This window comes from Enhydra lutris, unplaced genomic scaffold, assembly GCF_002288905.1.
Source record: "Enhydra lutris kenyoni isolate GAN:26980312 unplaced genomic scaffold, ASM228890v2 scaffoldscaffold56, whole genome shotgun sequence".
NCBI classification, from domain to species: Eukaryota; Metazoa; Chordata; class Mammalia; order Carnivora; family Mustelidae; genus Enhydra; species Enhydra lutris.
In genome coordinates this window covers 9,596,566-9,621,236 of record NW_019154140.1, presented here as the reverse complement: position 1 = coordinate 9,621,236, position 24,671 = coordinate 9,596,566, and the positions used below count along the sequence as shown (strand labels likewise).

Here is a 24,671-nt window from a genome sequence, read left to right as displayed (position 1 = left end):
TTTCCATTTAATCACTGTTTTAAAGATGAGGAAATTAGGGGTACCTGGGTGGCTCAGTTGTTTAAGCATCCACCTTGGGCTTGGGTTATGATCTCAGGGCCCCAGGTCAGGCTCCCTGCTACATGGAGAGTCTGCTTCTCCCCCTCCTTCTGCCCTCCATCCTGCTCCCACTAATGTGCGTACGCTCTCTGTTTTGTTCTCTCCCAAATTAATAAATAAAATTTAAAAAAGAAAAAAAGATGAGGAAGTTAAGCTTCGTAGAGACTAAGATCACACCTAGATCACACAGCTATTTCATGGCCAAACTGGGATCTGAGTCTAAATTTCCCTCCAAAGCCCATACCCTTACCTCTCTTTAATCCTCAACTTTCTATCTGTAAAAATGGGAGTAATAATAACCGATTGTTCTTAGTGTTTTATACAATAATTCTGAGGTAAGCTCTCTTATTATTTATCCCTGAGAAAACAGAAGTTACCCTCCCCCCATGTGGAAAATCACACAGTTGGTCCGGTTTCAGTATTGATTTGCATTATGGTGTGGGGGGCGCAGGTATCAGAATTGAATAATAATAGTTAAGATACATTGAACCCTTATGCAATTTACTGTCACACTAGCCCCGTTTCAAATATGGTAACTGAGGCATAGAGAGGTTAAGTTCTTGTCCAAGGTCTCACACCTAAGATATCTTAAAACTGAGAGATGAATCTAGCTTCTTAATTGCTGCACTAAACTCAAATGAGATAATGTATGTAAATTAGGATAATAGCTCCCATTTTCTGAGCCCTTACTGTGTGCCAGGCATCGATCTAAACTTTTACAGGCATTAATTTATGCATTAATTTATTCAGTCCTCACTATAACCCTATGAAGTCGGTGCTATTTCTCTCATTTTTTCAGATGAAGAAACCGAGGCACCAAAGTTAAGGCATTTGTCCCGAGGCCCGCAGCTGGTAAATACCGAAGCTGAGATGATGAACCCGACAGTCTCTGTCTCCAGAGGGTGCTCGCTATAATACTATGTATAAAGGGCAGGGATCCCGATAAACTGTAAATGATTATTCTTCTTCAGCAGGTGTAAGCAGGGAAATCTGTGTCCTGGGACCAGAAGTAGAGAAGGATGGGAGGGCATGCAGAAAATCCATCAGGCAGTAATGACTTAGAGGTGGAAGCCTCTTTGGAGTAAGAAAAGGGCTGATAATAGTTGTATGCAGGGATGTGGTGGTGTTCCTTCACACTAGGTATGAAAACTGTGTGGACCAGCGTGGCAGTGTTAAGTGGGGGAATTCTGGGCATCCTGGAAAGGAGATCCTGTGGGATTTGGTGAAGGAGCAAATGTGAGCCATAAGCGAGAAGGCAAGGATGATGGCAAGGTTTTTGGCCTGAGCATCTGTGGAAAGATGAAGCTGTCCATAGGCCGAGATGGGGAAGGCTGCATGCGGGTGGAATGGGTTTGGGGGCGCCTGGGTGGTGCGGTCGGTTAAGCGTCTGACTCTTGATCTCAACCCAGGTCTTGATCTCAAGGTTGTGAGTTCAAGCCCGGTGTTGGGCTCCACATTGCACGTGGAGCCTACTTAAAAAAAAAAAGAAAGACAAAGAAATCAGGAGTTTGGTTTTGAACATGTTGAGTACCAGATGATATGAACAATCAGTAGGCATTTGGATATCTGAGGCTGAACTTCCCAGATACGGTCCCAGATTTGGTCCTTGTGTGACTCAGTGAGCCCATCTAGGGAGGAGGTAAAGCCTTGACGGCACCAGTGAGCTCAGCCCTAGTTCCCCATCTCTGCCAGTCTCCTGCTGTCCCATCATGGTGGCCTTTCTGAATGGCAGCTTTGCAAGAGGTAAGTGCAAACATGGTTTAAATACAAAAGTAGCCTAGAGCTGGAGATGCTGATGTGGACAAACAACCTAGCCTGAGAGAATTAAGTCAAATTTCTGAAAGGTGATTTCCCACAGTAAGTGTGGCTTTCTTTCAACTGAGTATAGGTAAAACTAATTTCAGCTTAATCAGCCATATTTTAGAGTCCACTGATCTCATGAAGAGGAGACGCCTGCTGCAAAATCAACTGTAGAGTGAGAAGGTATTTTACATCTTGAAAACCTCAACCACGTGAAGTGTTAAGGGAGGGATGAAAACGACAGAAAGGAGTCTGTGTTAAAAGTAGGCATCTTGGGGGCGCCTGGGTGGCTCAGTGGGTTAAGCCTCTGCCTTTGGCTCAGGTCATGATCTCAGGGTCTTGGGATCAAGCCCCGCATCTGGCTCTCTGCTCAGCAGAGAACCTGCTCACCACCCCCTCGCCCACCTCTCTCTGCCTGCCTCTCTGCCTGCTTGTGATCTCTGTCTGTCAAATAAATAAAAAAATCTTCCAAAAAAAAAAAAAAAAAGTCAGCATCCCGCACAAGAATTTCCATTTTCCTCCACATGGCGTAAGATTCTGCATACATAACATTTCATGTTGGAACCACATGCCACCCTGGAACGAGGGAGAAGGGACCACCCCAAACTGCAGCAGGTATCCCTTCTGTGGATCCTCTAGCCCTTGTTTATCCACCATGACATTGAAACATATTGTACCACAGTTCTCTCTGTTTCCTTAACTCCCATGTTAGACTGAAGGCTTCTTAACAAATCCAGGAAAGGGTTTCTCCCCCATTGTATCCCCAATGTCCAGCACGTATAGCCACTGAAATAATTTGTTGACTAGATGAAGGACAAAACATTTCAGGATTTTTCCTAATAGGATCTCAGTCTCCTCTAGGGGTTTTCGGATGTGTTTGAGATTTCTTCTTTTTTTTTTTAAGATTTTATTTATTTGAGAGAGAGAGAGAATGAGAGAGAGAGAGAGCATGGCAGGGGAGAGGTCAGAGGGAGAAGCAGACTCCCCGTTGAGCAGGGAGCCCAATGTGGGACTTGATTCTGGAACTCTAGGATCATGACATGAGCCAAAGGCAGTTGCTTAACCAATTGAGCCACCCAGGTGCCCCAAGATTTCCTTTTTTTTTTTTTTAAGATTTTATTTACTTATTTGACAGAGAGCACAACCAGGGGGACAGGCAGGCTCCCCGCTGAGCAGGGAGCCCAACGTGGGGCTCGATCCCAGGACGCTGGGATCAGGACCTGCGCCGAAGGCAGACGTCCAACTGACTGAGCCATCCAGGTGACCTTGTTTAGATTTCCTAATGCTCCTCCTGAGTGCCTTGGAACTTTTCTCTAAGGTCCAAAGCAATTGCCAAAGGAGGTCCCCTGACTCCGTCCCCTCCACTGGAACTCCTGGATGGTCCCAGACCTCTGGATTTTCGGATTGTGGGCAAATGCCTCGGCACCCACAGTTCACTCTCCCCTCAAGGTTACCTGTGTTTTTAGATGTTAGCCCAGGAAAGCGAGGGATAAATGAACTCTCTGGGAACCAACTGAGCTGCTTTGCCCGGTTTGAGTCAGGTGTGTTTCACTTGTCTCACTGGAGAAAGAAGACCCAGGAGGAGGCTCCGGGTGGACTCTGGCTCCGGTCCCAGCTTTACCAGAGCAGCTCCGCTGTGCTGTGTATGGTGTGGAGTTCTACTGCCAGAGTGATCTCAGGAGCCCGTTCTCTTCAAACAGACCAAGGATCGTCGCTCCTCACTGGCTCTCAGGCTGTGGACACGGCATGGCATCGTGAGCTCAAAAGAGGCCCTTCACCCCAGTCATTGGGGAACTGGTCAAAAAGCAAACTAAAGATGGCTGCTGTCTTGTCAGTGAGGCCAAGCACAGACTTAGGCTTGAAAAATGTGGAAAGTTCCTGGCAGGGGCCTGGGACCTGGTGCAGGGGAAGGTCTGCACAGATACTGAGCTAGGAAGCACACAGGACAGCGCTCAGAATCAAAATGCTGAGTGTCTGCAGATTGGAGAGGTATTTCCATCACATGTATCTCTGATAGGAGCCATCTAAAGCCAAGACGAAGGGAGATGAGTAAGTTCTGGGGTCTGAGATGAGGGAGGCATTTGTCTCTGTCCTGCATGCCTTTCTGGAGGGCAGAAGGCTGGTCAGTTGGTCAGAGTGTGCCTGTGTGTGGGCAGAGGCTCTGAGCCAGGACTGCCTTTTCCCTTGACACAAAGGACTAAATATTGAGGAACCAGGACCACATAAAGTCATAGAATTTCGAGGGTGGAAGGGATGTTAGAATTACCTGAGCCTCTCTACTGCTTAAATCCCCCTAATAACACAGTCACAAAGTGGACACTTGCTTAATCACTCCCTGTGAAGGGCCATGGTTGGCCCCAAGGAACCAGTGGCCACAAGACTGGAAGCATGCTTTTAGCCCCTCTTGAACAGATGGCCCTTCCTCCACAATGACTGGCTACGGATGCCTCCCGCCTGAAGGCCTTTGGAATTGGAAAATTCTTCCCCCATGAAATGTGTGTATCAAGCTATAATGGACCCAAATTTACTTTGCACACCTTTCCGCTCTGTTTTGTCTCTGCCTTTTATTTGAATTTGCAGATGACTTGCTAACTGACTTCTGTATGTTACAAATTTCTTGGCTCATCCCAGTTCCCATCCCAAAGTGGTGGTAAGTTGCCAAGTTGGCAAAACTCATAGAAGATTCCCATGTACAAAATCTGGAGGAGGACATCACCCAGGAATGAGGCCAGAGTCCCAGTGAGGGTGGAAGGTGCCTACTAGGTCTTCCAGCAAATTCCTCTGCCCTTTCTGCCCCACCTTGTCCTACCTGAAGAGGGGAGCCTTATTTACTCCTTTTTCAAATTGCTAGGTGTCTTGAATTTTTTTTTTTTAATTTTATTTACTTATTTGACAGAGATCACAAGTAGGCAGAGAGACAGGCGGAGAGAGAGGAAGGGAAACAGGCTCCCAGACAAGCGGAGAGCCCGATGTGGGGCTCGATCCCAGGACCCTGGGATCATGACCTGAGCTGAAGGCAGAGGCTTTAACACACTGAGCCACCCAGGCGCCCCTCTTTTTTTTTTTTTTTTAAGATTTTATTTATTTATTTGACAGAGATCACAAGAAGGCAGAGAGGCAGGCAGAAAGAGGGGGAAGCAGGCTCCCTGCTGAGCAGAGAGCCTGATTCGGGGCTCTATCCCAGACCCTGGGATCATTACCCAAGCCAAAGGCAGAGGCTTTAACCCACTGAGCCACCCAGGCGCCCCAGTGGCTTGAATTTCTTGCCTTTCCTTTCATCCCTAAGCTAGATGGTTAGGGAAGGAAAAGGAGAAAAGGAACCTCGTGGTCCTCCTTGCCTTCTTGGCCAAGGAACATTATGCCATAGAGTGAGGACCCTAAAACCTCTGCCATAGAGTGAGGACCCTAAAACCTCTAAGCCAGCAATTACACTCTTAGGTACATATGCCAAAGAATTGAAAACAAACGTTCAAACAAAAACTTGTACGGAAAAATTCACTGAAGCCCTATTCACACAGCCAAAAGGTAGAAAGAACTGAAACATCCATCAACTGATGAACGGATAAGCAAAATGTGATATATCTATACAGTGGATTTTTTTCAAGACATGAGTTTAATTGCCTATTAGACCATCCAGATGGAAATATATGGTAAATTAATGGAAATCAGGGTCACAAATTAGGAGAGAGGCAGGCATTTTTAGGCCAGTTTAGGTTTAGACATTCACCAGGTTGGACTTTTTTTTAAATTAATTAATTAATTAATTAATTTTTTGAAGATTTTATTTATTTATTTGACAGAGAGAGATCACAAGTAGATGGAGAGGCAGGCAGAGAAAGAGAGAGAGAGAGAGAGAGAGGAAGCAGGCTCCTTGCTGAGCAGAGAGCCCGATGCAGGACTCGATCCCAGGACCCTGAGATCATGACCTGAGCCAAAGGCAGCAGCTTAACTCACTGAGCCACGCAGGCGCCCTTTTTTTTTTATTTAAAATAAAATTTTTTACCATAATAAACAGAACAGTGTATTAAAACTGACTTCCACAATTGTCCAAATTATTTAATCACGATTAAACTTTTTTTTCACATTTCTTTAAATGTCACGCTTTCTTTGGCAAGTTTATTCAAAATACTAAATTTTCATTTTATGATTTAGTTTCTCTAAGAGTGCCCTACACTGATGGTCATCAGGATAACTTTCTCTAAGCCCTAATGGTTTATATCTTCCCTTTAAAATGCATAAGGATCTTCAAGGGTGGTTCAGTGGGTTAAGCCTCTGCCTTCTGCTCAGGATTGGATGGGATCAAGTCCCGCATAGGGCTCTCTGCTCCTCAGGGAGCCTGCTTCCCGCTTTCTCTGCCTGCCTGCTAATGATCTCTCTCTCTGTGTCAAATAAATAAATAAAATCTTTAAAAAAAAATAAAATGTATAAGTATCTTCAAAAAGTGTATAAATATCTTTTAATTACTATCATTTTCAAAAAAATCCTAGGGGAAAATTATGAATTAAACACCCGTTTTTTCTTCATTTCTGCTGGAGTATAGCAATTGGTCATCTAACCCATAGTGGGCTAGCAGCTTAGCAAGGCTGAGTCTTGCTGCCATTTTCAGCCGGCTGACCATCATAAATCAACAGCTGATTACAGCTTCTACACTCCTTTTCGAGCAACCCCGTAACTGACACAAGTCCTTCTTTGATCCGTACGTTATGCTAGTTTCTGTCCCCGAAAAAGGTCTTCCTTTCCCTGAACCTGCTTCATCCAATTTTGCTTGTTCTTCATTTAATCCGTGTTTGGGACAGCCTCACTCACAAAACCGTTTTGGACCCAGGATCGAGTGCATAGATCCATGTGCATCCATATCCTCAAAGGTGTTTTACAGAATACGTCCTTACTTCACCTTTGCGATCTATGTGTTTTAATTTTTTTTTTTTTTTTTTTTTTTTTTTTTTTTTGAGAGAGAGCGAGCATGAGAGGGGACAGGTCAGAGGGAGAAACAGACTCCCCGCCAAGCAGGGAGCCAGATATGGGACTCAGTCCCGGGACTCCAGAATCATGACCTGAGCCGAAGGCAGTTGCCCAACCAATTGAGCCATCCAGGCGCCCTAAAAATGTTCTTAAAATTACAAATAGTTTTCTTCTGGTGAAGATACTGGTTTCTTTGAAAAGGTCTGACAGGTTTACTTCATTCTCTACTTTAAGACATTTTACCATGCTGTAATAGGGATTAAATGAAGATCTTGTTTTCCTTACTCATGAAGTGTTGCACTTAACAGGTCTTTGTCTTGAACTGCTTGTGCGGGGAGGTGCTAGGTCAGGGCCTGGGCCAGGAGAGTACTCGGTAAAGTCACCGCTGAGCTTGATGAATGTTCCATCTTGGAAATGAAATCTCTATTTGCCTCTCCCTAAGCCGGCGCAGACGGTGCCAGGAGCACCCCCAATATTATCGGCTATTTCATAGCTATAAAAAGGATTAAAGTCTTGGTATGTGCTACAACATGGATAAACCTTGGGAAAATTTTGCTAAGTGAAAGAAGGCAGACACAGAGGCCATTTATTGTATGATTCCATTTATATGAAATATGAAGACTAGACAAATTCATAAAGAAAAAAGCAGACTCGTGGTTGCCAGAGGCTGGGGGTGGCAGAGAAAGGAAGTAACAGCTAATGGGGTTTCCTTTGGGGGATGATGAAAATGTCCTGGAACTAAATCGTGGTGATGGGTGCACAATATTGTAAATCTATTAAATTCTACTGAGTTTGACACTTTAAAATGGTTACCGTGGTGAATTTTACCTCAATCAATAAAATCATAAAAAAGGAGGACCAATCAACCCACCTAGGGTTGAAAGAGGAAGGGAAAGATCTAGAATCTAGAACATGTCTCTGAATTTACTTTCCTCATCTGCACCCAGGTCATAATAATGCCCCCTTCCCCCAGCTGGCATGAGTAATGAGCAGGAATAAGTGTTACATAAACACTTAGCAATAGAGGCTCTCAACGTCAGTGTTAATTGCCTACTTTTCTATGTAAGTATCTAAACCTGTTTGTCCTCTTTATACCTTTATTTCTTAATGACCCTACGGGTTTGTGGCTCCAGCCGGCCAATCTGGTCTTCACGAGGGTTCCTCCCACTCCCTCTCCCTGTCTTTGGCCACTGCTCCGAGATCTGGGAGGTTGTCCTGCCTCTGGTGTTAAAGGCCAGTAGTGTCCTTAGGCCACTGCCACAGAATCACTTGAGAGCTGATTTTGTGGGATCCACCTGCTGAATCAGACTCTCTGGGGATGCTTGCTTCAGGGGAATCTGGTGTTTGTATTTTTAGTAAGTGCTCTAGATGATGATTGTGCATATTCAAGTTGGGGACTACTGTTCTAATATATCCCTGTCTTCACCATCTCTCCCAGGAAGTCTGCTCAAACTTGCTCAAACAAAGTCTGCTCCAACTCCCCTGAGAAGCCCTCTGATTAGCCAGAGGGCTCCTTCCTTGTGTCTGATGTTCTCAGTGTCCGGGCCAAAATCAGCTTGGGTTCTGCTGGATCTGCCCTCTCCCTGCAGACTGGGGGACTCCCAGGGACAGATACCTGCCCTTCTCTTTCCTCTGGTCATCCTGGCTCCTCCTGAATGTAGATCTCCTGGGATGCTGTAGGAAGCGAGATGCTTTAGATTTAAAGTCCTTAGAATCCTGTTTACTTCTATGGACACTTGAGAGAATTTAGGTTCGCTCTCTTCCTACCATTCTACTCCTGACTTTTCAAGGTGATATAGAAACTGTATGACTACGTCACATCAGCCTTTGCTTTTCCTGTCCCATGTCATCCCACAGATGTGCTAGCTGTGGGCCGGCCCCCACCCAACCCTGACAAGTGACCATGGATCCTGGAGCCGGGCCAGAGTCATCTCTGACTGTCAATGAGCAGGTATATGCTGGGGCAGGAAGAGGCGGGGGGAGTGAGGGTCATGGACACCAGCGTGTGTCCAGGGGGAAGACTACAGAAGACCTGTCAGTATCTGTTTCTTACCAAATTCATGGTCACTTCACCCATCCAGATGTAGTTACAGCTAGGATTTCTCAGGGACTGAGTTGGGGGATTTAAGCTGTGACTTTATTTTTTTTTTTTTTAAGATTTTACTTATTTTTTTCAGGCAGAAAGAGAAAAAAAGAGAGGGGGCATGAGCTGGGGAGTAGGGGCAGAGGGAGAAGCAGGCTCACCACTGAGGAGGGAGCCCAGGTGTGGGACTCGATCCGAGGACCCTGGGATCATGACCTGAGCCAAAGATAGACGTTTGACTGACTGAGCCACCCAGGTGCCCCTAAGCTGTTTCAAAAAAGTGAAATTAAAATATACAAATATGTATGGGGCACCTGACTGGCTTGGTTGGTAGAGCATGTGACTCTTGATTTTGGGGTTGTGAGTTCACTTTACTCTTTAAAGTAGAGTTTACTTTAAAAAATAAATTAAATAAAAATTAAAAAATATATATACAAATATGTGTGTGTTTACATAAGGAAAGATTTGGGCATCATGTCATTTACTCTATTTTTTCTTATAATTTTTTCTAGAGAACATATTTATTACATCCTTTTTTAAAAGAAACAAAAAAGACTAACATCTCTTAAAATGTAATCAGACTGAAGTCCCTCACAGGTCGAGTTTGCATCAGAGAGGGAACTGCTTTTGGAAGTGTATTTCCCTCATCCTTCCTTGATGGGTTACATTGTCACTTTTTCCAGCAGTCTGTGGCTGGATTCAGTTTTCAGGCTTCAGGACTGTGTGGTGGGAATGCCTTCGCATATAGGCCAAGTGCAAGGCAGGCCCAACAGAACTTTTGAGTACACAGAGTGTCCCTGACTCTTGAATGGCCCGATTGAAAGCCAGTCAGTGCTGGAGGTAAAGAGCCAAGGAGTGCTGGCTGTTTGAGCAGGAGACGACCAGAGGTTCTGAGGAGGCCCTGGGTGCTGCCTGCACCCCTGGGTGTGGAAGCTCCCTTCGAGGTGGGGGCACGCCCACAGATGGCACGACTGGACCTGCGAAGCTGCCATCTCCAGGATTCCTGACCCGCATTTCAGGAAGTTAGTGCACAGGGAAATCTTGGCCTTTCCTCCCTGGGGTTTGGGAAATAAAGGAATCATGAGCTTAAAAAGTTTCTTGACAATGTGGAGCATTCATTTTCCACCCCCTATATCTTTGAGGGAACTTCTATATGGTTTCAAGAGAAGTGAAGAGGGATTTGCTTCTTGGCCCAGCTTAGCTGTGGATGCTGTGTCGGGGCCTTCCTCAGCACACTCCAATATCCTAGCAGCTGAGAGGACACCCTTGCAAGGCTGTGGGTTAAGCCACTTACCACTCCCTGAACTGAGTCCCTAAAGGGGGGCAAATAGAAATATCCCCAAGTGTTTTGGTTCTGTGGGGCTTTTTCCAGCCCGTGTCAAGCCCTTCCCCTGTCACAGGCTCCCAGGTCCTTTCAGAAGCTCCTCTCCTGGAATCAGAGAGCTGCAGCCTGCTCCAGGCTGTGGAATTGGCCCAGAGCACGCAGCCCTCAGGTGGGAGGTCCGAGTCTTGGAGGGCCTGCCTTCTCCAATCTCCCCCAGCTGAACCCAGAGCTCTCCTCCCCGGGAGCTAGACCAGCCGCTCTGCCCGCTCCTCGCCAGTGAAGTCCCCTGTGCTGTGTTTGCAGGTCATCGTGATGTCAGGCCACGAGACCATCCGCGTACTGGAAGTTGGAGTGGATGCCCAGATCTCAGCCGAGGAGGAGGGCAAAGGGCTGGAGGGCGTGGCTGCTGAGGGCTCCCAGAACAGAGGCCCTGGTGAAGCCAGTGAACCTGCTGGTGAAGCCGGGCCAGACAACCCAGACTCTTCTGCAGAGGCAACGGGTACGAGGCCATGGCTCCCATCGGGCACTGCCCTACCTGAGTCCCTTCCTCTGGCTCCTTGGAGAGCCGGCATGAATCCCTGGGCCTAGTCAGCCTTTGGGTTTTGTCTTCCTGTCCGCTGGACAGCCTCTGTCCACAGCTATCCATCTGCTTAGCTGCTAGGGCTGTGGTGCCCTCCTTGTCCCTGGAGCTCTAGATCTGGTTTCAGTCACTTCCACACCTAAACAGGGATGGACCAGGGTGAGGTGGGCAGAGAGAGGCAAGGCTCAGTTGAGGGGATTGAATTCACCTCAGAGAGGGAGGGCTCTAGGTCTCAGCCAGCCCAATGCAGAAAGTACTAGACCTTCAGGATCCTGACAGCCCTTCCAGGAGGCCCTGTCAGGAGGTCCCAGCAGCTGGGGGTAGGAGGGCATGTTACTTACCCAGGACTAAGGGGGTGGGTTCTGTGGGACGTTACAGAATCCTAGCTCCTTACTTCCTGCTGGGCTGCTGTGAGTTAAACCTGGGATCTTATTTCTCTTCTTTCTCTCTTTCTTTCTCTCTTTCTTCCTTTCCTTTTTTTTTTTTTTTTTTAAGATTTTCATTTATTTATTTGACAGAGAGAAAGCGAGAGAGGGAACACAAGCAGGGGGAGTGGGAGAGGGAGAAGCAGGCCTCCCACTGAGCAGGGAGCCCAGTGCAAAACTTGATCCCAGGACCCTGGGATCATGACCTGAGCCAAAGGCAGACAGACACTTAACCGACTGAGCCACTCAGGCGCCCCTGTGCTGTCCTCTGAAAAACAACTTTAGGGCAAGAGTGTGATTCTTCTGTATGGGGAATGGAGAGAGATGATCCCCCCTGCACAGTCTCCCCTAATCCCCTGCAGGGTAGCTGTGACACGACCAGGACTGTTCTAGAGACTGGGATGGTGCCAGGTGTGGCTCTCTGACCGTGGGGCATCCTTTCCTGGATTTTCCTCACTGATACCTTACGGAGGAGACATCTTTTGCTGGAAACCTGGGACCTGGGACTTCATCCTCCACCCCAGAACTCCACGATACATCTCCCTGAGCTGCTGCTTATCTACCCTTCCCTAGATATCTGGGCTGATAGGAGTGGGCCAAGAGGAGGAGCCAAGAAGAGAACAAATGAAGACAGGCTTTAGGGATTTTGAGCAACTCCTGAATAAGAAAACTGCAAGGCCTCACATCCCTTGCTCTACCCACATTCATTTGGGACCCTACTAACCTAGGATTTTTTCTCTTTTTGAATAAAGGAATGGCAAGAGACATGACCATTCTCCCCTAGCCTGGAAATGCTCTACTCCATGTTGAGGCCAGGGTGGGCATTTCCTGGTCCCATGGGGGCAGTGCCCTGGAGAGCAGGCAGCCAAGACAAGGATGTTACACCTGGCCCCCCTCTTCTGACTCCTTCCCATGGTGGGTGGAGCCCTTTTTCAGAAAATTCGGGAGGTTTATCCCAGGTTTATCCACAGTGTCCTGATTTCCCTTTTTACTCTTTTTTTTTTTTTTTTTTTAAAGAGGGGTGTGGGGGCGCCTGGGTGGCTCAGTGGGTTAAGCCACTGCCTTCGGCTCAGGTCATGATCTCAGGGTCCTGGGATCGAGCCCCGCATCGGGCTCTCTGCTCAGCGGGGAGCCTGCTTCCTCCTCTCTCTCTACCTGCCTCTCTGCCTGCTTGTGATCTCTCTCTGTCAAATAAATAAATAAAATCTTTATTAAAAAAAAAAAATAAAAAAAAATAAAAGAGGGGTGTGGGGGAGGGGCAGGGGGAGAGAGAGAATCTTAAGCAGGGTTATGCTCAACCCGGAGCCTGATGTGGGGCTCAAATCAGGACCCTGAGATGGTGACCTGAGCTGAAATCAAGGGTCGGACACTTAACCGATGGTGCCACCCAGGCTCCCCATCCGTTTTTGCCCTTTAATCTGTCTTCCATATCTCCTTTCTTCCGGTGCCTTGATTCTGTTCCTTGTTCAAACCTGCTCTCAGAAATGGATCCTAAATCAACTATTTACACCCTAGCATGAGTGTTTATGGTAGCGCGTGTTTTCTTCCAGAGGTTTGTATATTTAGGCCTTTCACAAAAGTCCTGTTCTTTGTAAAGGAAATTTTAGTTACCATCTAGAAGGAAAGGGAGGCATTTTGACAGTACCACCTAAGAAGCTGCCAACTTAGGCTGTGGCCTTGCTAGTCTTTCTAGATACACAATAGTAAGAAGAGTTTCCTCTTCAAACAAAACTAAGTAATGGGAAACTTTTTCAGGATGAAAAAGATTGTGTGATTTATATCACTCTAAATTACTATCCTGTCCTTGTCACAGGTATGTATTTATACAGTTGTGACCACCAAGGGTAGATTATAATAGGACACTTACCACCATATTATTCATAGGCCCATTTCCTTTTTTTTAAAGTAAACTTTTTTTTTTTTTTTTTAGATTTTATTTATTTATTTGAGAGAGAGAGAGTATGAGAGGGGAGAGAGTCAGAGGGAGAAGACTCCCCACTGAGCAGGGAGCCCGATGCGGGACTCAATCCTGGGACTCCAGGATCATGACCTGAGCTGAAGGCAGTCGCTTAACCAACTGAGCCACCCAGGCACCCCCATTTCCTTTATTGACGTAGATTCACACACCTGATTCTGGGCTTTGCTATTGCCAAACTGTTTGGGTTTTCATTGTCATAACCGGTGCTGCATTGAGTGCCTTTGTTCGGGTCCTTTGAGAATTTTTTTTTTTTTAAAGATTTTATTTATTTATTTGACAGAGAGAGAGAGATCACAAGTAGGCAGAGAGGCAGGCAGAGAGAGGGGGGAAGCAGGCTCCCCGCTGAGCAGAGAGCTCAGGGCTCGATCTCAGGACCCTGGGATCATGACCTCAGCCGAAGGCAGAGGCTTAACCCACTGAGCCACCCAGGTGCCCTGAGGATTTTTTTTTCTTTGAGGTATAGTCCACTGGGATTCTTTTTGAAGAGAAGTCAAGTGTGTATCTCTCACATCACACATCTCACATCACAAAATCTCTCAATGAGAGTTCAAGTAATTGGCTAGAAGGTACCACATGCCTGTTAAGCCAAAAAAGTAAATAGTGATAAGACCTAAATTGGGGTCACGGTGGAGAAATGGGGACATTATTGACAGTACTGTGAATTGGTTCAGCCTTTCTGAAAAGCAGTCTCACAGGAAAGGACCTGAGCTAAAGGCAGTCAGCCCTAAATGGATGCAAACCTTTGGACCCTGGGTCCTACCTGGGAAATAAATCCTAATAAAATGAATATCTCCTTTCTTTAGATAGTAAGCTTTTCACCGTCATGTTAATCACATTCCCATTTTCCCACTTTCCTTTTTTTAATTTTATAAAATGTTGTCAAGCAAAATCCTTTTTAAATTTTCATAGATTCAGAATATCCCTGTGCTCTCTGATTTTTTTCAGTGGGTAGAACTGTATTTCCCTTCCGTGGGTGAGATAAACCTGCCATTTTGTTTTCTGTTTGAATTTTAGAAGGCTTTCGTTGTTGCCTGTTTGTCTCCTTATTTCCTTAAACAATTGGATTTTTTGTCATTGTATACTGTGGACATCACAGTCCTGAGTTATGTTGCTGCCTTTCCTGATTAACAGAAGGCCTGGGAATGCTGGGTTGGAAGTTTATCTATTTCATGCTGTGTCACAAGCGAGCTTAAAGAAAGAAGAGAAAGTGGAGAGTTTGCTGCCTTCACTCCCAGGCATTCTGATCCAAGAGGCCTTGATTAGGGCCTAGAAATCTATGCCCATCCAGTATTAAGAAGCCACCAATCTGGTCTAACCTCCATCACCCCGTCCGTAGTCTCACCACGTAATAAATAATAACCCCCCTCCTCATTGTTGTGTGGCTTTGAAGAGGTTTCCTGGTGGGGGTCCCCAATACCTATGTCAAGGGAGCAGGAGGGGGCTTTAATGCGGGTGAAAAGCTCCAGTTCAAGCTCAGTGAAGCTTCTCTTCTGGACGTCAGACCTCAGGCCCTGGCAGAGAAACGCTGCCCAGCCTGGAGCGCCCCTGGGTTCCGGAGTCCAGTTTTCGGGGGCCTGTCACTTCAAGGACTTGCCCCTACAGGAATCCTGGTAGCCTTCCCCCGGGCCAGCAGCTGCTTCCAAACAGTAGTCCACAGGTGTTGTGAACGGTGATTCCATTGCCGGATGAGCCAAGGAGAGTTGCTCCCATTCGTTCTAGCTCCCTCCCTCCCCGCCAGCGTTCACTGCAGTCCCTTCTACTGATTATGTGATAGGTCACCGTGTCCTAAGGAACCGGGAAATAGAGACTGAGAGCCAGCTGTGCACAGACCTGCGTTTACTTCGACTAGAGGTGGGAAGAGGGTGACCTACCTTGCAGGTCGGGTATCGGGCGCGCTGGCCTCCTATTCTCGAGACTGGCAGCACTGGGGGAAGTGGTCTCTCCCGGGCCAGGGAAGGCCAGCAATTGACCTGGGGTTATGCAAAAGTACAGCATGAGGCTGAGAGTTGCCACCTCAGGGTGCAACCAGACGCTCTATGCCGGTGACCCCTCTGCACGTACCAGGCTCACTCCTTGTCCTTTCTCTCCATGCCACGTGAAGTGAAGTCTCTCCCGGGGATCCCTCCGAGCCCTGCCCCTGCCGTTGCCACCTTCAGCCAAGCCCCGAGCCAGCCTCAGGCATCCCAGACGCTGGCGCCCCTCGCTGTACAAGCTGCCCCCCAGGTAAGGGCCACCCAGGGAGCTGAGCAGCGGGCCCTGGGCAGGAGCGAAGCATGGGACAGCCAACGTGGGGTGGCCGCGGGATCTGGGAATTTCACGGGCAGAACAGGGAAGGGGCTGTGGCTTAGAGGAGGGCTTCCCCTTTGAGGTACCCCTGACCTGTCCCCTACCCCAGATCAGGCCCTCTGGGAAGATCAGATGTGTGTTCGCCAAGTCATATCCCTCAGCCCAGCAAGGACTATAGGTAGGGATAACATTGACTCTTTGGTGCCCCAGGCATCTCTGTTTAATCTCATGACTAAATGAGCAGGTGCCCTTGTTAGCCCCTCCAGTGGATGCCTGGAAGAGTAAATAGGTCATTCAGAGTCCTCTTTTAGAGCCAGGGGGCAGCCCCAGCACTGTGAAAAGCTGCCTCCTGGATCCTCCAGCCGTGCTGAGCTACCTGTGGCCTTCTGCTCCAGGCACAGATCCGCTGGGCACCTGGCAGGGGTATCTTCCATCAGAGCTTCCCAGAGGCCTCAGTAGGCCCTTGACTACTTGGTTCCACCAGCCCCCACCCCGCTTCCTGGCCACAAAGCCCCGGTCCTATGGCTAAGGGCCCAGGAAAGGCCTAGGAGGTGACAGGCCATGCCTGTGCCCCCTTGGCTGTGCTGTGAGCAGGGCCAGGCCCTGTCTCCAAGGGGGGTGGGCAGCTTCTCTGAAGGCAGGCTCGTCAGGTCCAGGCAGCCCCTCAGGATTGGGCCTCTGGCTAGGGCTTATCTCTTCCCCACCCTCATGTGGCCTCCCCCAGCCCCCATTGCCCTCAGAATGCGTTGTTTGTGCTCAACCGGGTCCTAGAGACCCGGCGTTTGCGCTGTCAATGTTGATTTTTTATTTTTTCTTTTCTTTTTGAAATCTTGTTTGCTTTTGCAGGTCTTGACTCAGGAAAACTTAGCCACAGTTCTGACAGGAGTTATGGTTCCAGCAGGGGCAGTTACTCAACCTCTTCTTATCCCCATCAGTATTGCAGGTCAAGTGGCTGGTCAGCAGGGGCTGGCCGTGTGGACAATTCCTACAGCAACCGTGGCCGCCCTCCCAGGACTGACAGCTGCTTCTCCCACGGGGGGAATTTTCAAGCCACCTTTAGCCGGTCTGCAAGGTAACGGCCACTCTCCCCAGGACTGCACCAGGCCCCCCCACCACCCTATACTACTCTCCCTGCACGCGTGCTGGCCATGTTGGACTCAGAACCCGCGGCCCACCGGGGCCCCAGCCCTGGAGTCTGGATCCGGTGTCCCAGGCACCCAGCCACAGAGCTGCAGCACCACCTCGGGACTCGAGGCCGTGACACCGTGCTGGCCCAGCAGGCCTCTCTTACTTCAGCCAACTGAGACTGCCCCTCTCCCCCCACGCCAGAATTCACCCCATGACCATCCTCGGGAGAAGGACCGCAAGAAGATTCATCTTCTGGTTTTGAACCTCCAACACCTCCAGGCCCAAGGGAGGGGGGATGAGAGATGTTGTCCTGTGCAAGGATCAAGGGAATCGCAGCTGCCTGTCCCCTCTGCCCCGCTGTCCCAACCCCCTCTCATCCTTGTGCCAGATCCCCTGGGATTGGAGCCGCTCTGGGGCTGCGGCTGGGCGTTTGAGCACCCCTGTCTCTGCCTTGCTCCGTAGCAGCTGCCGTGCTGAACGCCGCGCTCCCGACACCTGTCCAAGCTGTCCCGCCACAAGCGCCAGCACAGGCCTCGTCGCCCACCCAGCCCCGGCCAGCAGCCCCGCCCCAGACGCTGTTCCAGACCCCACCACTGCTGCAGACCACACCTGCCATTCTCCCGCAGCCCCCTGCTGCCACCACGACGGCCCCCACACCCAAGCCGGTGGACAACCCCCCACAGATCACCGTCCAACCTGCGGGCTTCGCGCTAAGCCCGGGAATTGTAAGCCGCTGCCCTCACCCAGGGCTGACCAGGGATGGACCAAATCTCAGGCCAAGGGTGGAACTGGCCCTTCCCACAGGGGAGGAAGGAGGTGGAGGACCAGCCCCCTGAATACGGCTCTTTTCCAACACATCAGCAGAGATGGCTCCCTCGGAGGCCTTCTCCTTGCATCTGCCAGCCCGTCCATCCCAGGCAAAAGCAGACAGCCTCCGCCAAGAGGGCTGGGCCAGTTCTCCAGAACCTGAACCACTGGATCAACCTTGGAGGGTGGGATGGTGTTTGGGGTAGCACGCTTGTGAGCTCTGGCTAATGCGGAGCTGGAGGCTCCCGGCCCCACCAGTGTCTGTCCAGTGTGGCTCCTGGCTTGGCAGGGGAGCTGTTAGATGTGACCAGAATCACATCGGTCCCTCCCGTCTGGACTTTCTGTCCTCCCAGGTCTGGCCTGAGAGATTAGCCAGAGTTGCCCTTCCCTGGTGGCAGCCCCACCCCTCCCCACCAGCCCCCTACAGCCCCGGGCCCTGGATGCTCTTCAGCTGGTGGACCTGGGCCTGCAGCCCACATTCACATCTGCCCAGCACCTGTATCGCCCCAACCCCCCAGCCCTCAGCCTTCTCCTCTCTGCCTTGGGCTCTTTCTTGCCCCTTGGCCTCTGAGCAAGGCTCTTTCTCCACCCACAGATCAGTGCTGCTTCCCTCGGGGGACAGACCCAGATCCTAGGCTCCCTCACTACCACTCCGGTCATTGCCAACGCCATCCCCAGCATGCCGGGGATCAGCAGTCAGATCCTCACCAACGCTCAGGGACAGGCAAGTGGTCAAAGGCAGGGCTGAGGGTTGGGGGCTGAGGAGAAGCCGGGGTTGGGGCGGGGGGGGAAATGACACGTGCTAAGGGTTAGAGAAACTTGAGCAGGGTGTCCGGCTGCTGTCCTGTCCCTCATGTGGCAGCCATCTACTGATGCTAAGCTCAGGCAGGGGTGTAGCCACCCCTATGCCCTCTAGGGGCTCCCTCTAGTCGGGGGGCTTTCTTTTGTGGATCCCCCACTTTGTGGCCCCGCTCTGTGTCAGGTGCCTTCTCATACATGACGTCACCTCACTTTGAGTACAGGCCTACCAGGTGCAGATTCTCATTCCCCTTTCACAGGGGAGAAGGCTGAGGTACAGAGAAATGAAGCCACCCGAGAAAGTGTGGCAGGGCAGGGATTTGCAACCAGGGCTGTGATTCATGGGTGGACCTCTTCTTGTCCCGCCACAGCTCTGGAGGTGGAATAAAGGCAACAGCTCCTAGAGGATGAATCCTCTTTACTGATGAGGAAACTGAGGTCCAGAAGGGTGAAATGATTCGTTTAAGTCCCTTCGCCTGCCAGTGCGGGGTTTTGGGTTGGGGGCGGGACTGGGCACTGGCCTCACACCCCGGGGTCCCTGTGTTGTCTTCTCCCAGGTTATTGGAGCCCTGCCGTGGGTAGTGAACTCAGCTAGTGTGGCAGCCCCAGTTCCAGCCCCGAGCCTGCAGGTCCAGGCTGTGACCCCCCAGCTGTTGTTGAATGCCCAGGGCCAGGTGATTGCGACCCTGGCCAGCAGCCCCCTGCCTCCGCCCGTGGCTGTCCGGAAGGCAAGCACGCCTGAGTCCCCCGCTAAGAGTGAGGTACAAGGGCTGGGTTGGGGTGAGGGCAGGTGTTGGGGGGGTGGGCGGCAGGCAAGGCTGTCTGGCGTGGGCTGCCTCCCTTGAGACTGCGGGGTAGGACAAGGTAGTCTTCTGAGGTCCCTGGGAAACAGGGCACCTCTCCAAAGTGGGGGGAAATCCCAGGGTAGAAGGCACAAGCGAGTCCACCCATAGTCTGTCCAGGGAAGGAGCACTCCCCCAGCTCTCCCCACACACACCCAAGACGCGTCTTTGTGCCCTCAGAGGCCAGTGGCAGCGTGCTGAGAAAGCCAGGGAGGTGGTCAGAGTAGACGGAGTCTTGATCGGCTCCAGGATGAACAGACCACCAGAAGAGCCCCAGGGAGTGATTCTGCACCCCCTCCCACTTCACCCCTTCAATCTGCACTGTGGCTTTGATGATTCCTTTTTTTGTTCGTTCCAGGAGCAGTGTTTGAGTGCTTACTGTATTCCAGGTGCTGACGATCTAGAGATGAGTTAGATGGACTTCCTAGCCTTAGGTAGCCCAGCGCTGGAGATGGCTGCAAGCCAGCATGACTAGGACTATGATAGGGACTTGATAAGGTGCTGCGGGGAGCTGGAGAAGGGAGCTCCTGACAGACTAGGGAGTTCAGCAAGTCTTCCTAGAGAAGGGACGGTGACCTAACCTAAAGGGATGAGTAGTGGGCCTACCTTTACGTAATTGCTGGAATGATAACGTGCCAGACAGAGCAGGGGTTCTCAAATGGGAGTGGGTGTCAGAACCACCCGGAGGGCTTGTTGGAATGCAGATTCCCAGCACACACACACATGTTCCCCCACCCCTGGAGTTCTTATTCAGCAGGGCTGGAGTGGAGCCCAAGAGTTTGCATTTCTGGCAAGTTCTCAGGCGATGTCGAGGCCATGACTCTCAAATGCGGTGTGCTGCTTCCAAACTTTGTGAATAACCCTTTGGCCTCCTCTGTAGCATGGAGATTCTCAGAGTGCCAATTCAGAAGGTTACGAATGCTACACGTTACACGTGAGGCAGTTAACACTCTGGTACACAGGAAGCACTGGGAAAATGGTGCTTTTATTTCATCACTGTTATTATGTAGGAAGGGCTTTTAGTAGGGAAGCAGCTAGATGTGTATTAAACAGAAATTACCCAGGTGGCAGGGGGAGGGGAGCGTGCCTGGGTGGCCCAGTCAATTAAGGATCTGACTCTTGGTTTCAGCTCAGGTCTTGATCTCAGGGTTGTGAGTTCAAGCCCCATGTTGGGATCCACACTGGACATGGCGCCTACTTTATAAAAGAAAAAAAAAAAAAATTAGCTCTTGTCCAGGTGGAGCTAAGAACTGAACCATGGTGAGACTTGAGTCCTTGTCACCTGTTAGGAGGCAGCTGAAACAGTTCTAAAAGAAATAAGGAGCCCTGACCAAAGGCTAATAAGATTCTGGGGATAAAGAGGGAATGGACTTAAAAGCTAGAGGGAATCCAGGAATAGGCCTCATCCTAGAGAAATTTGCACTTTTCAGGAAGCTTTTTTTAAGAAAAAATCATACTGGGGCGCCTGGCTGACTCAGTCAGTAGAGTATGTGACTCTTGATCTTGAGCTCATGAGTTCTAGCTCCATGTTGGAAGTAGAGTTTACTCAAAAAAATCATGCGAAAAATACTAATTAGTTTCTCTTGATAATAAATATGATACATGAGTTTTATAAAAATTCCAATATTAAGTGTAATGGAAAAAAGTAAAAATCCTTTCCAGTTCCACCTCCAGAGATAACTTCAAGTTGACAACTTGATTTTTATGCCTCAGATTTTTTTCCCTGGAAACTCATATGTATTTTTAATAGGAATTATTCTCTAAAAACTGTTTTCGCTTTACTTTTTTTCCACTTAGCACTGTGAGCCAGAGCTCTTTGCATGCCAGTATTTAAAAGATTTACTGTTACTCTTTTTAGCAGCTGCGCAAAATCTCACTGTAGGGAAGTCCCAGGAATCACTTGCCGGTTCCCTATGAATGGACATTTGGGGGAGGCCCTAGAATCAGGTTTCGGTTTCTGCTCTGAGGGAAAAGATTCGAGAGCAGTTATCTCAAGGGTGGAAACTTGTGGGGGTTTTGACCAAGTGTACTGAACCTTTCTGAGCCTCAGACCTGCCGGTGTCACAGGTGCCTGTGAGGCTCCAACTTGGTCATGATTGTTGGGTGGGTTCTAATAAGTAGTTTCTAGTCTTGCTTTGTGATGGCGCATAGGTAGGAGTGTGCGGGTAAGTGAGGATTTCGTGCCCATTTTGCCCTGCCTCTGGTCCTTTCAGGGACTGCAACCCACCCAAGGCAGGCAGGTGAGCAGTAGGGACTCATTGGCTTTCTTCTCATAGGTACAGCCCATCCAGCCCACGCCAGCCGTGCCCCAGCCTGCGGTGGTCATCACCAGCCCAGCCCCAGCGGCCAAGCCATCTGCCTCTGCTCCCATTCCAATCACCTGCTCTGAGACCCCTACTGTCAGCCAGTTGGTATCCAGTAAGTGGCTCCTGGGGAGGGTTGTGGAGAAGAGGAGAGGAGACATTTACTCACCTACCCCAGCACCTTTAGATGCCGCTCTCCTTAATAAACTTTCTAGAATCCAAAGGGGGAAGGCAAAGGCCCAACACCAGGGATTGGCTTTCTTAGTTCCATTCCTGCTGAGCTGGATTCTAGGCATGATGATAGTGGAAGCTGCTTCTTTGAGAACCCAACCCACTGGCTGTCTCTCCTTTGGTCTGTCACCCAGTATCTGAGGAATGTGGATAGCTAAGGTGTGCTTGGGGCTAGCAGTAGGGAGAATGGGGGTGGGTTGGCCATTAGGGCTAGAAGAACTTGAAGGGGTGATGAGGGTAATAAGGGTACATGGCCCTCGTGTCAAATGTCCTCATCTGTCGCTACTTTACCAATTGAGGCCAATAAGCTAGATAAGCAGCGATATCATCTGTTTTACACACTCACCCCGATCCCTTCCTCTGGCCTAGAGCCACATACCCCAAGTCTGGATGAGGACGGAATCAACTTGGAAGAGATCCGGGAGTTTGCCAAGAATTTTAAGATCCGACGGCTGTCCCTGGGCCTCACACAGACTCAGGTGGGTCAGGCTCTGACTGCCACAGAAGGCCCGGCCTACAGCCAGTCAGCTATCTGCCGGTGAGTAAGTCCTGCTCAGGCACCTGATGTCACTAGGCACTCAGTGGGACCCAGGTGCATGGCTCCTTTCCATATTCTCCCTTGGTCCTGCCTCCTTCCAGACCAAGAAGGCTGTTCTAGGGGTCAGCATGAACACCTAGAGTAGCCAAGGACTGATCCAGTCTGCCTGAGGGCCCTCCGCAGTTTATCCTCCAATCCTGAGCATTTATGTGGTCTTTTGTTTGGGGGAACCCAGGACCCTAATCCATTCAGGAACCCTACAGGGAAAGGGGTACAGTTTATGAAGCTGGTCACAAAAGTGGGGCTTCGGTACTGACTTAGCTCTCAACCACGTCCCCCCACCCCACACCCCCCTTATGCTCCCATCTCCCCCTCCTCCAAGGCATGCCTGTAAGGGGATGGAGCTGACTTTTCTGTGTGCAGAACTCGTCCCAGCATCAAAGCAGAGCAGGGGTTTCAAACGAGAATGAGCACATGGCTCAGGGATGGCGAAAAGGTGCCTGCCGACTCCTTGATTAGATGAGAGTGACTGTTAGAGCGGGCACCATGTTGGCAGTTATGTAGTCACATCTGGGCATGGTCAGAAAGAGTCATCTGACTTCGGGAGGCTGCTGGGAGGCTGACTGGAGAGGTGGCACTCATGACATCCAGGTGCCATCTCTGAAGACCTCTCTAGGCAGCTCCTCAGAGGACCTCATTCCCTTGGGTGTGAATGTTCTGGAAGAGTCGTTCAAAGGACAGTTGCAGCACTGAACTGAGGCCATGGGAATGGTCTCCCTGGTGTGACCTGGGATCCAGGACAGTCTGAGGAGGCCGGGCTTGGCTGGGCCAGGGTGGTCACGGTGGGGGCGCTGAGGGGAACATTTAGTCCTGTGTCACCAGCCCTGAGGGGAGCAGCCCCTTGTGGAGAGTACTCACACCCCGGTGTGGAGAGTTCTCACCATCCCTTCCATGGGTTCGGGTCACCCACAGGTTCGAGAAGCTGGACATCACGCCCAAGAGTGCCCAGAAGCTGAAGCCAGTGCTGGAGAAGTGGCTGAATGAAGCCGAACTCCGGAACCAGGAAGGACAGCAGAACCTGATGGAGTTTGTGGGAGGTGAGCCCTCCAAGAAGCGCAAACGCCGCACCTCCTTCACCCCGCAGGCCATAGAGGCTCTGAATGCCTATTTCGAGAAGAACCCACTGCCCACGGGCCAGGAGATCACCGAGATCGCTAAGGAGCTCAACTATGACCGGGAGGTGGTGCGGGTCTGGTTCTGCAATCGGCGCCAGACGCTCAAGAACACCAGCAAGCTGAATGTCTTTCAGATCCCTTAGGGCTCAGCCCCCAGCCCTGCATTCCAGCACTTTGTACTTTTCCCTTGGCCCCTGGCTGCAGCCACTGCCGTGACAGCACCTGTCATTCTGCCGCGTGCAGCTGTGCTTGTCCTGGGTCGTGAGGCTCCACTGTGTGCATGTGTGTCCACTGCCTCCCTCGGCTCCTCCACGTATCTCACAGCATGGAGAGGGCAGAGGGGCCCGCTGGAGAGCTCCAGGCTCCAGCCGGTCACGCCAGGGGACCCCTCCCTTAAGTGGTGTCACTTAAAGAAGCACTTTGCTAATGTGGTTTTCCAAGGGTGAATTCTGGTTGGGAACCAGACACTCTCCATCCTTGGGGCAGGGCTGCAGCTGCCCCCAAAGGATCCCTGGCCCTTAGCTCTTGTTCTTGATGGCATTCTCTCTCCTCGCTCTCTTCCCCTTTACTCCTGTGTGTAAGTGTGGCAGGTCCAGCCGCTTGTCCCGTGGAACTGTGGAACCGCAGCCTCACCTCCCACCTTTTGCCTGCAGGCACACTGTCTCCCCAAAAGGACCCAAGAGGCACAATTCCGAAAAGTGTGATGAGCTGCTCAGAAGGTCAGGCTCAGTGTCTGCCTTGCCTTCAAGGTCAGAAGGTTCCCACAACCCTGGGGCCAGAACATGGGATCTCCTTTCCCACTCTCCCTGATTCCTTTTGGGGGGAAATTGCACTAAAGCGAAACCTTCTCATTTGTAATCCATGTTGGAAGGAAACAGCTTTGAAACTGCATTCAGACCAACCAAACCTTCCCGAGTGTGGTAAGAATGAGGAGGCAGGCGGGCACCTTGCCTGCCCAAGCCTCCCAGGAGAGAATATGTCTCCCAAGGGGCAGGCTCAAGTTTAAGGTTATCTAGCCCGTCTGCATGAGATGAGGACCCCACCTGTGAGAGGCATGCCTAACAAGTTTGCAGTAAGAAGAGTTAAATACCAGGGTCAGTAAAGGGTTCAGTGGCTTACCCTTCAATGAATTAGAGAGAGGCAGGTTTTCACCCTCAAACACTTGCACTCAGATATGCTTTCTTTTTTGGGAGAGACAAGTGGGTCACAGCTGGAGCCCGGGGAGTAGCATATAATCCGGGGGGGTGGGGTGGCCGGGGAGATTCAGGAGGATCCCATCTGTCCCGGTCTGGGAAAGGAAAAAGATAATGAA

The 24,671-nt window shown here is 50.2% G+C and overlaps 1 protein-coding gene across 1 annotated transcript; it reads left to right on the top strand.

The window, feature by feature from the left end:
• The first annotated feature begins 8,596 nt into the window (after nt 1-8,596).
• LOC111157897 (POU class 6 homeobox 1) lies at nt 8,597-24,566 on the top strand. The gene is made up of 10 exons (XM_022519617.1): nt 8,597-8,812; nt 10,572-10,767; nt 15,353-15,474; nt 16,384-16,609; nt 17,128-17,390; nt 18,068-18,196; nt 18,828-19,031; nt 21,389-21,530; nt 22,016-22,184; nt 23,157-24,566. Exons 1-10 carry the CDS (start codon nt 8,765-8,767, stop codon nt 23,500-23,502), a joined length of 1,845 nt encoding a protein of 614 aa, XP_022375325.1. The 5' UTR covers nt 8,597-8,764; the 3' UTR covers nt 23,503-24,566.
• The last annotated feature ends 105 nt before the right edge of the window (nt 24,567-24,671 follow it).

Excerpts from the sequence above, each read along its gene's own strand:
- LOC111157897 (XM_022519617.1), top strand. The coding sequence starts at position 8,765 with ATGGATCCTGGAGCCGGGCCAGAGTCATCTCTGACTGTCAATGAGCAG. Across the intron at positions 16,610-17,127 it reads ACCTTTAGCCGGTCTGCAAG|CAGCTGCCGTGCTGAACGCC; the intron begins GTAACGGCCACT and ends CTTGCTCCGTAG. Across the intron at positions 18,197-18,827 it reads TCACCAACGCTCAGGGACAG|GTTATTGGAGCCCTGCCGTG; the intron begins GCAAGTGGTCAA and ends GTCTTCTCCCAG.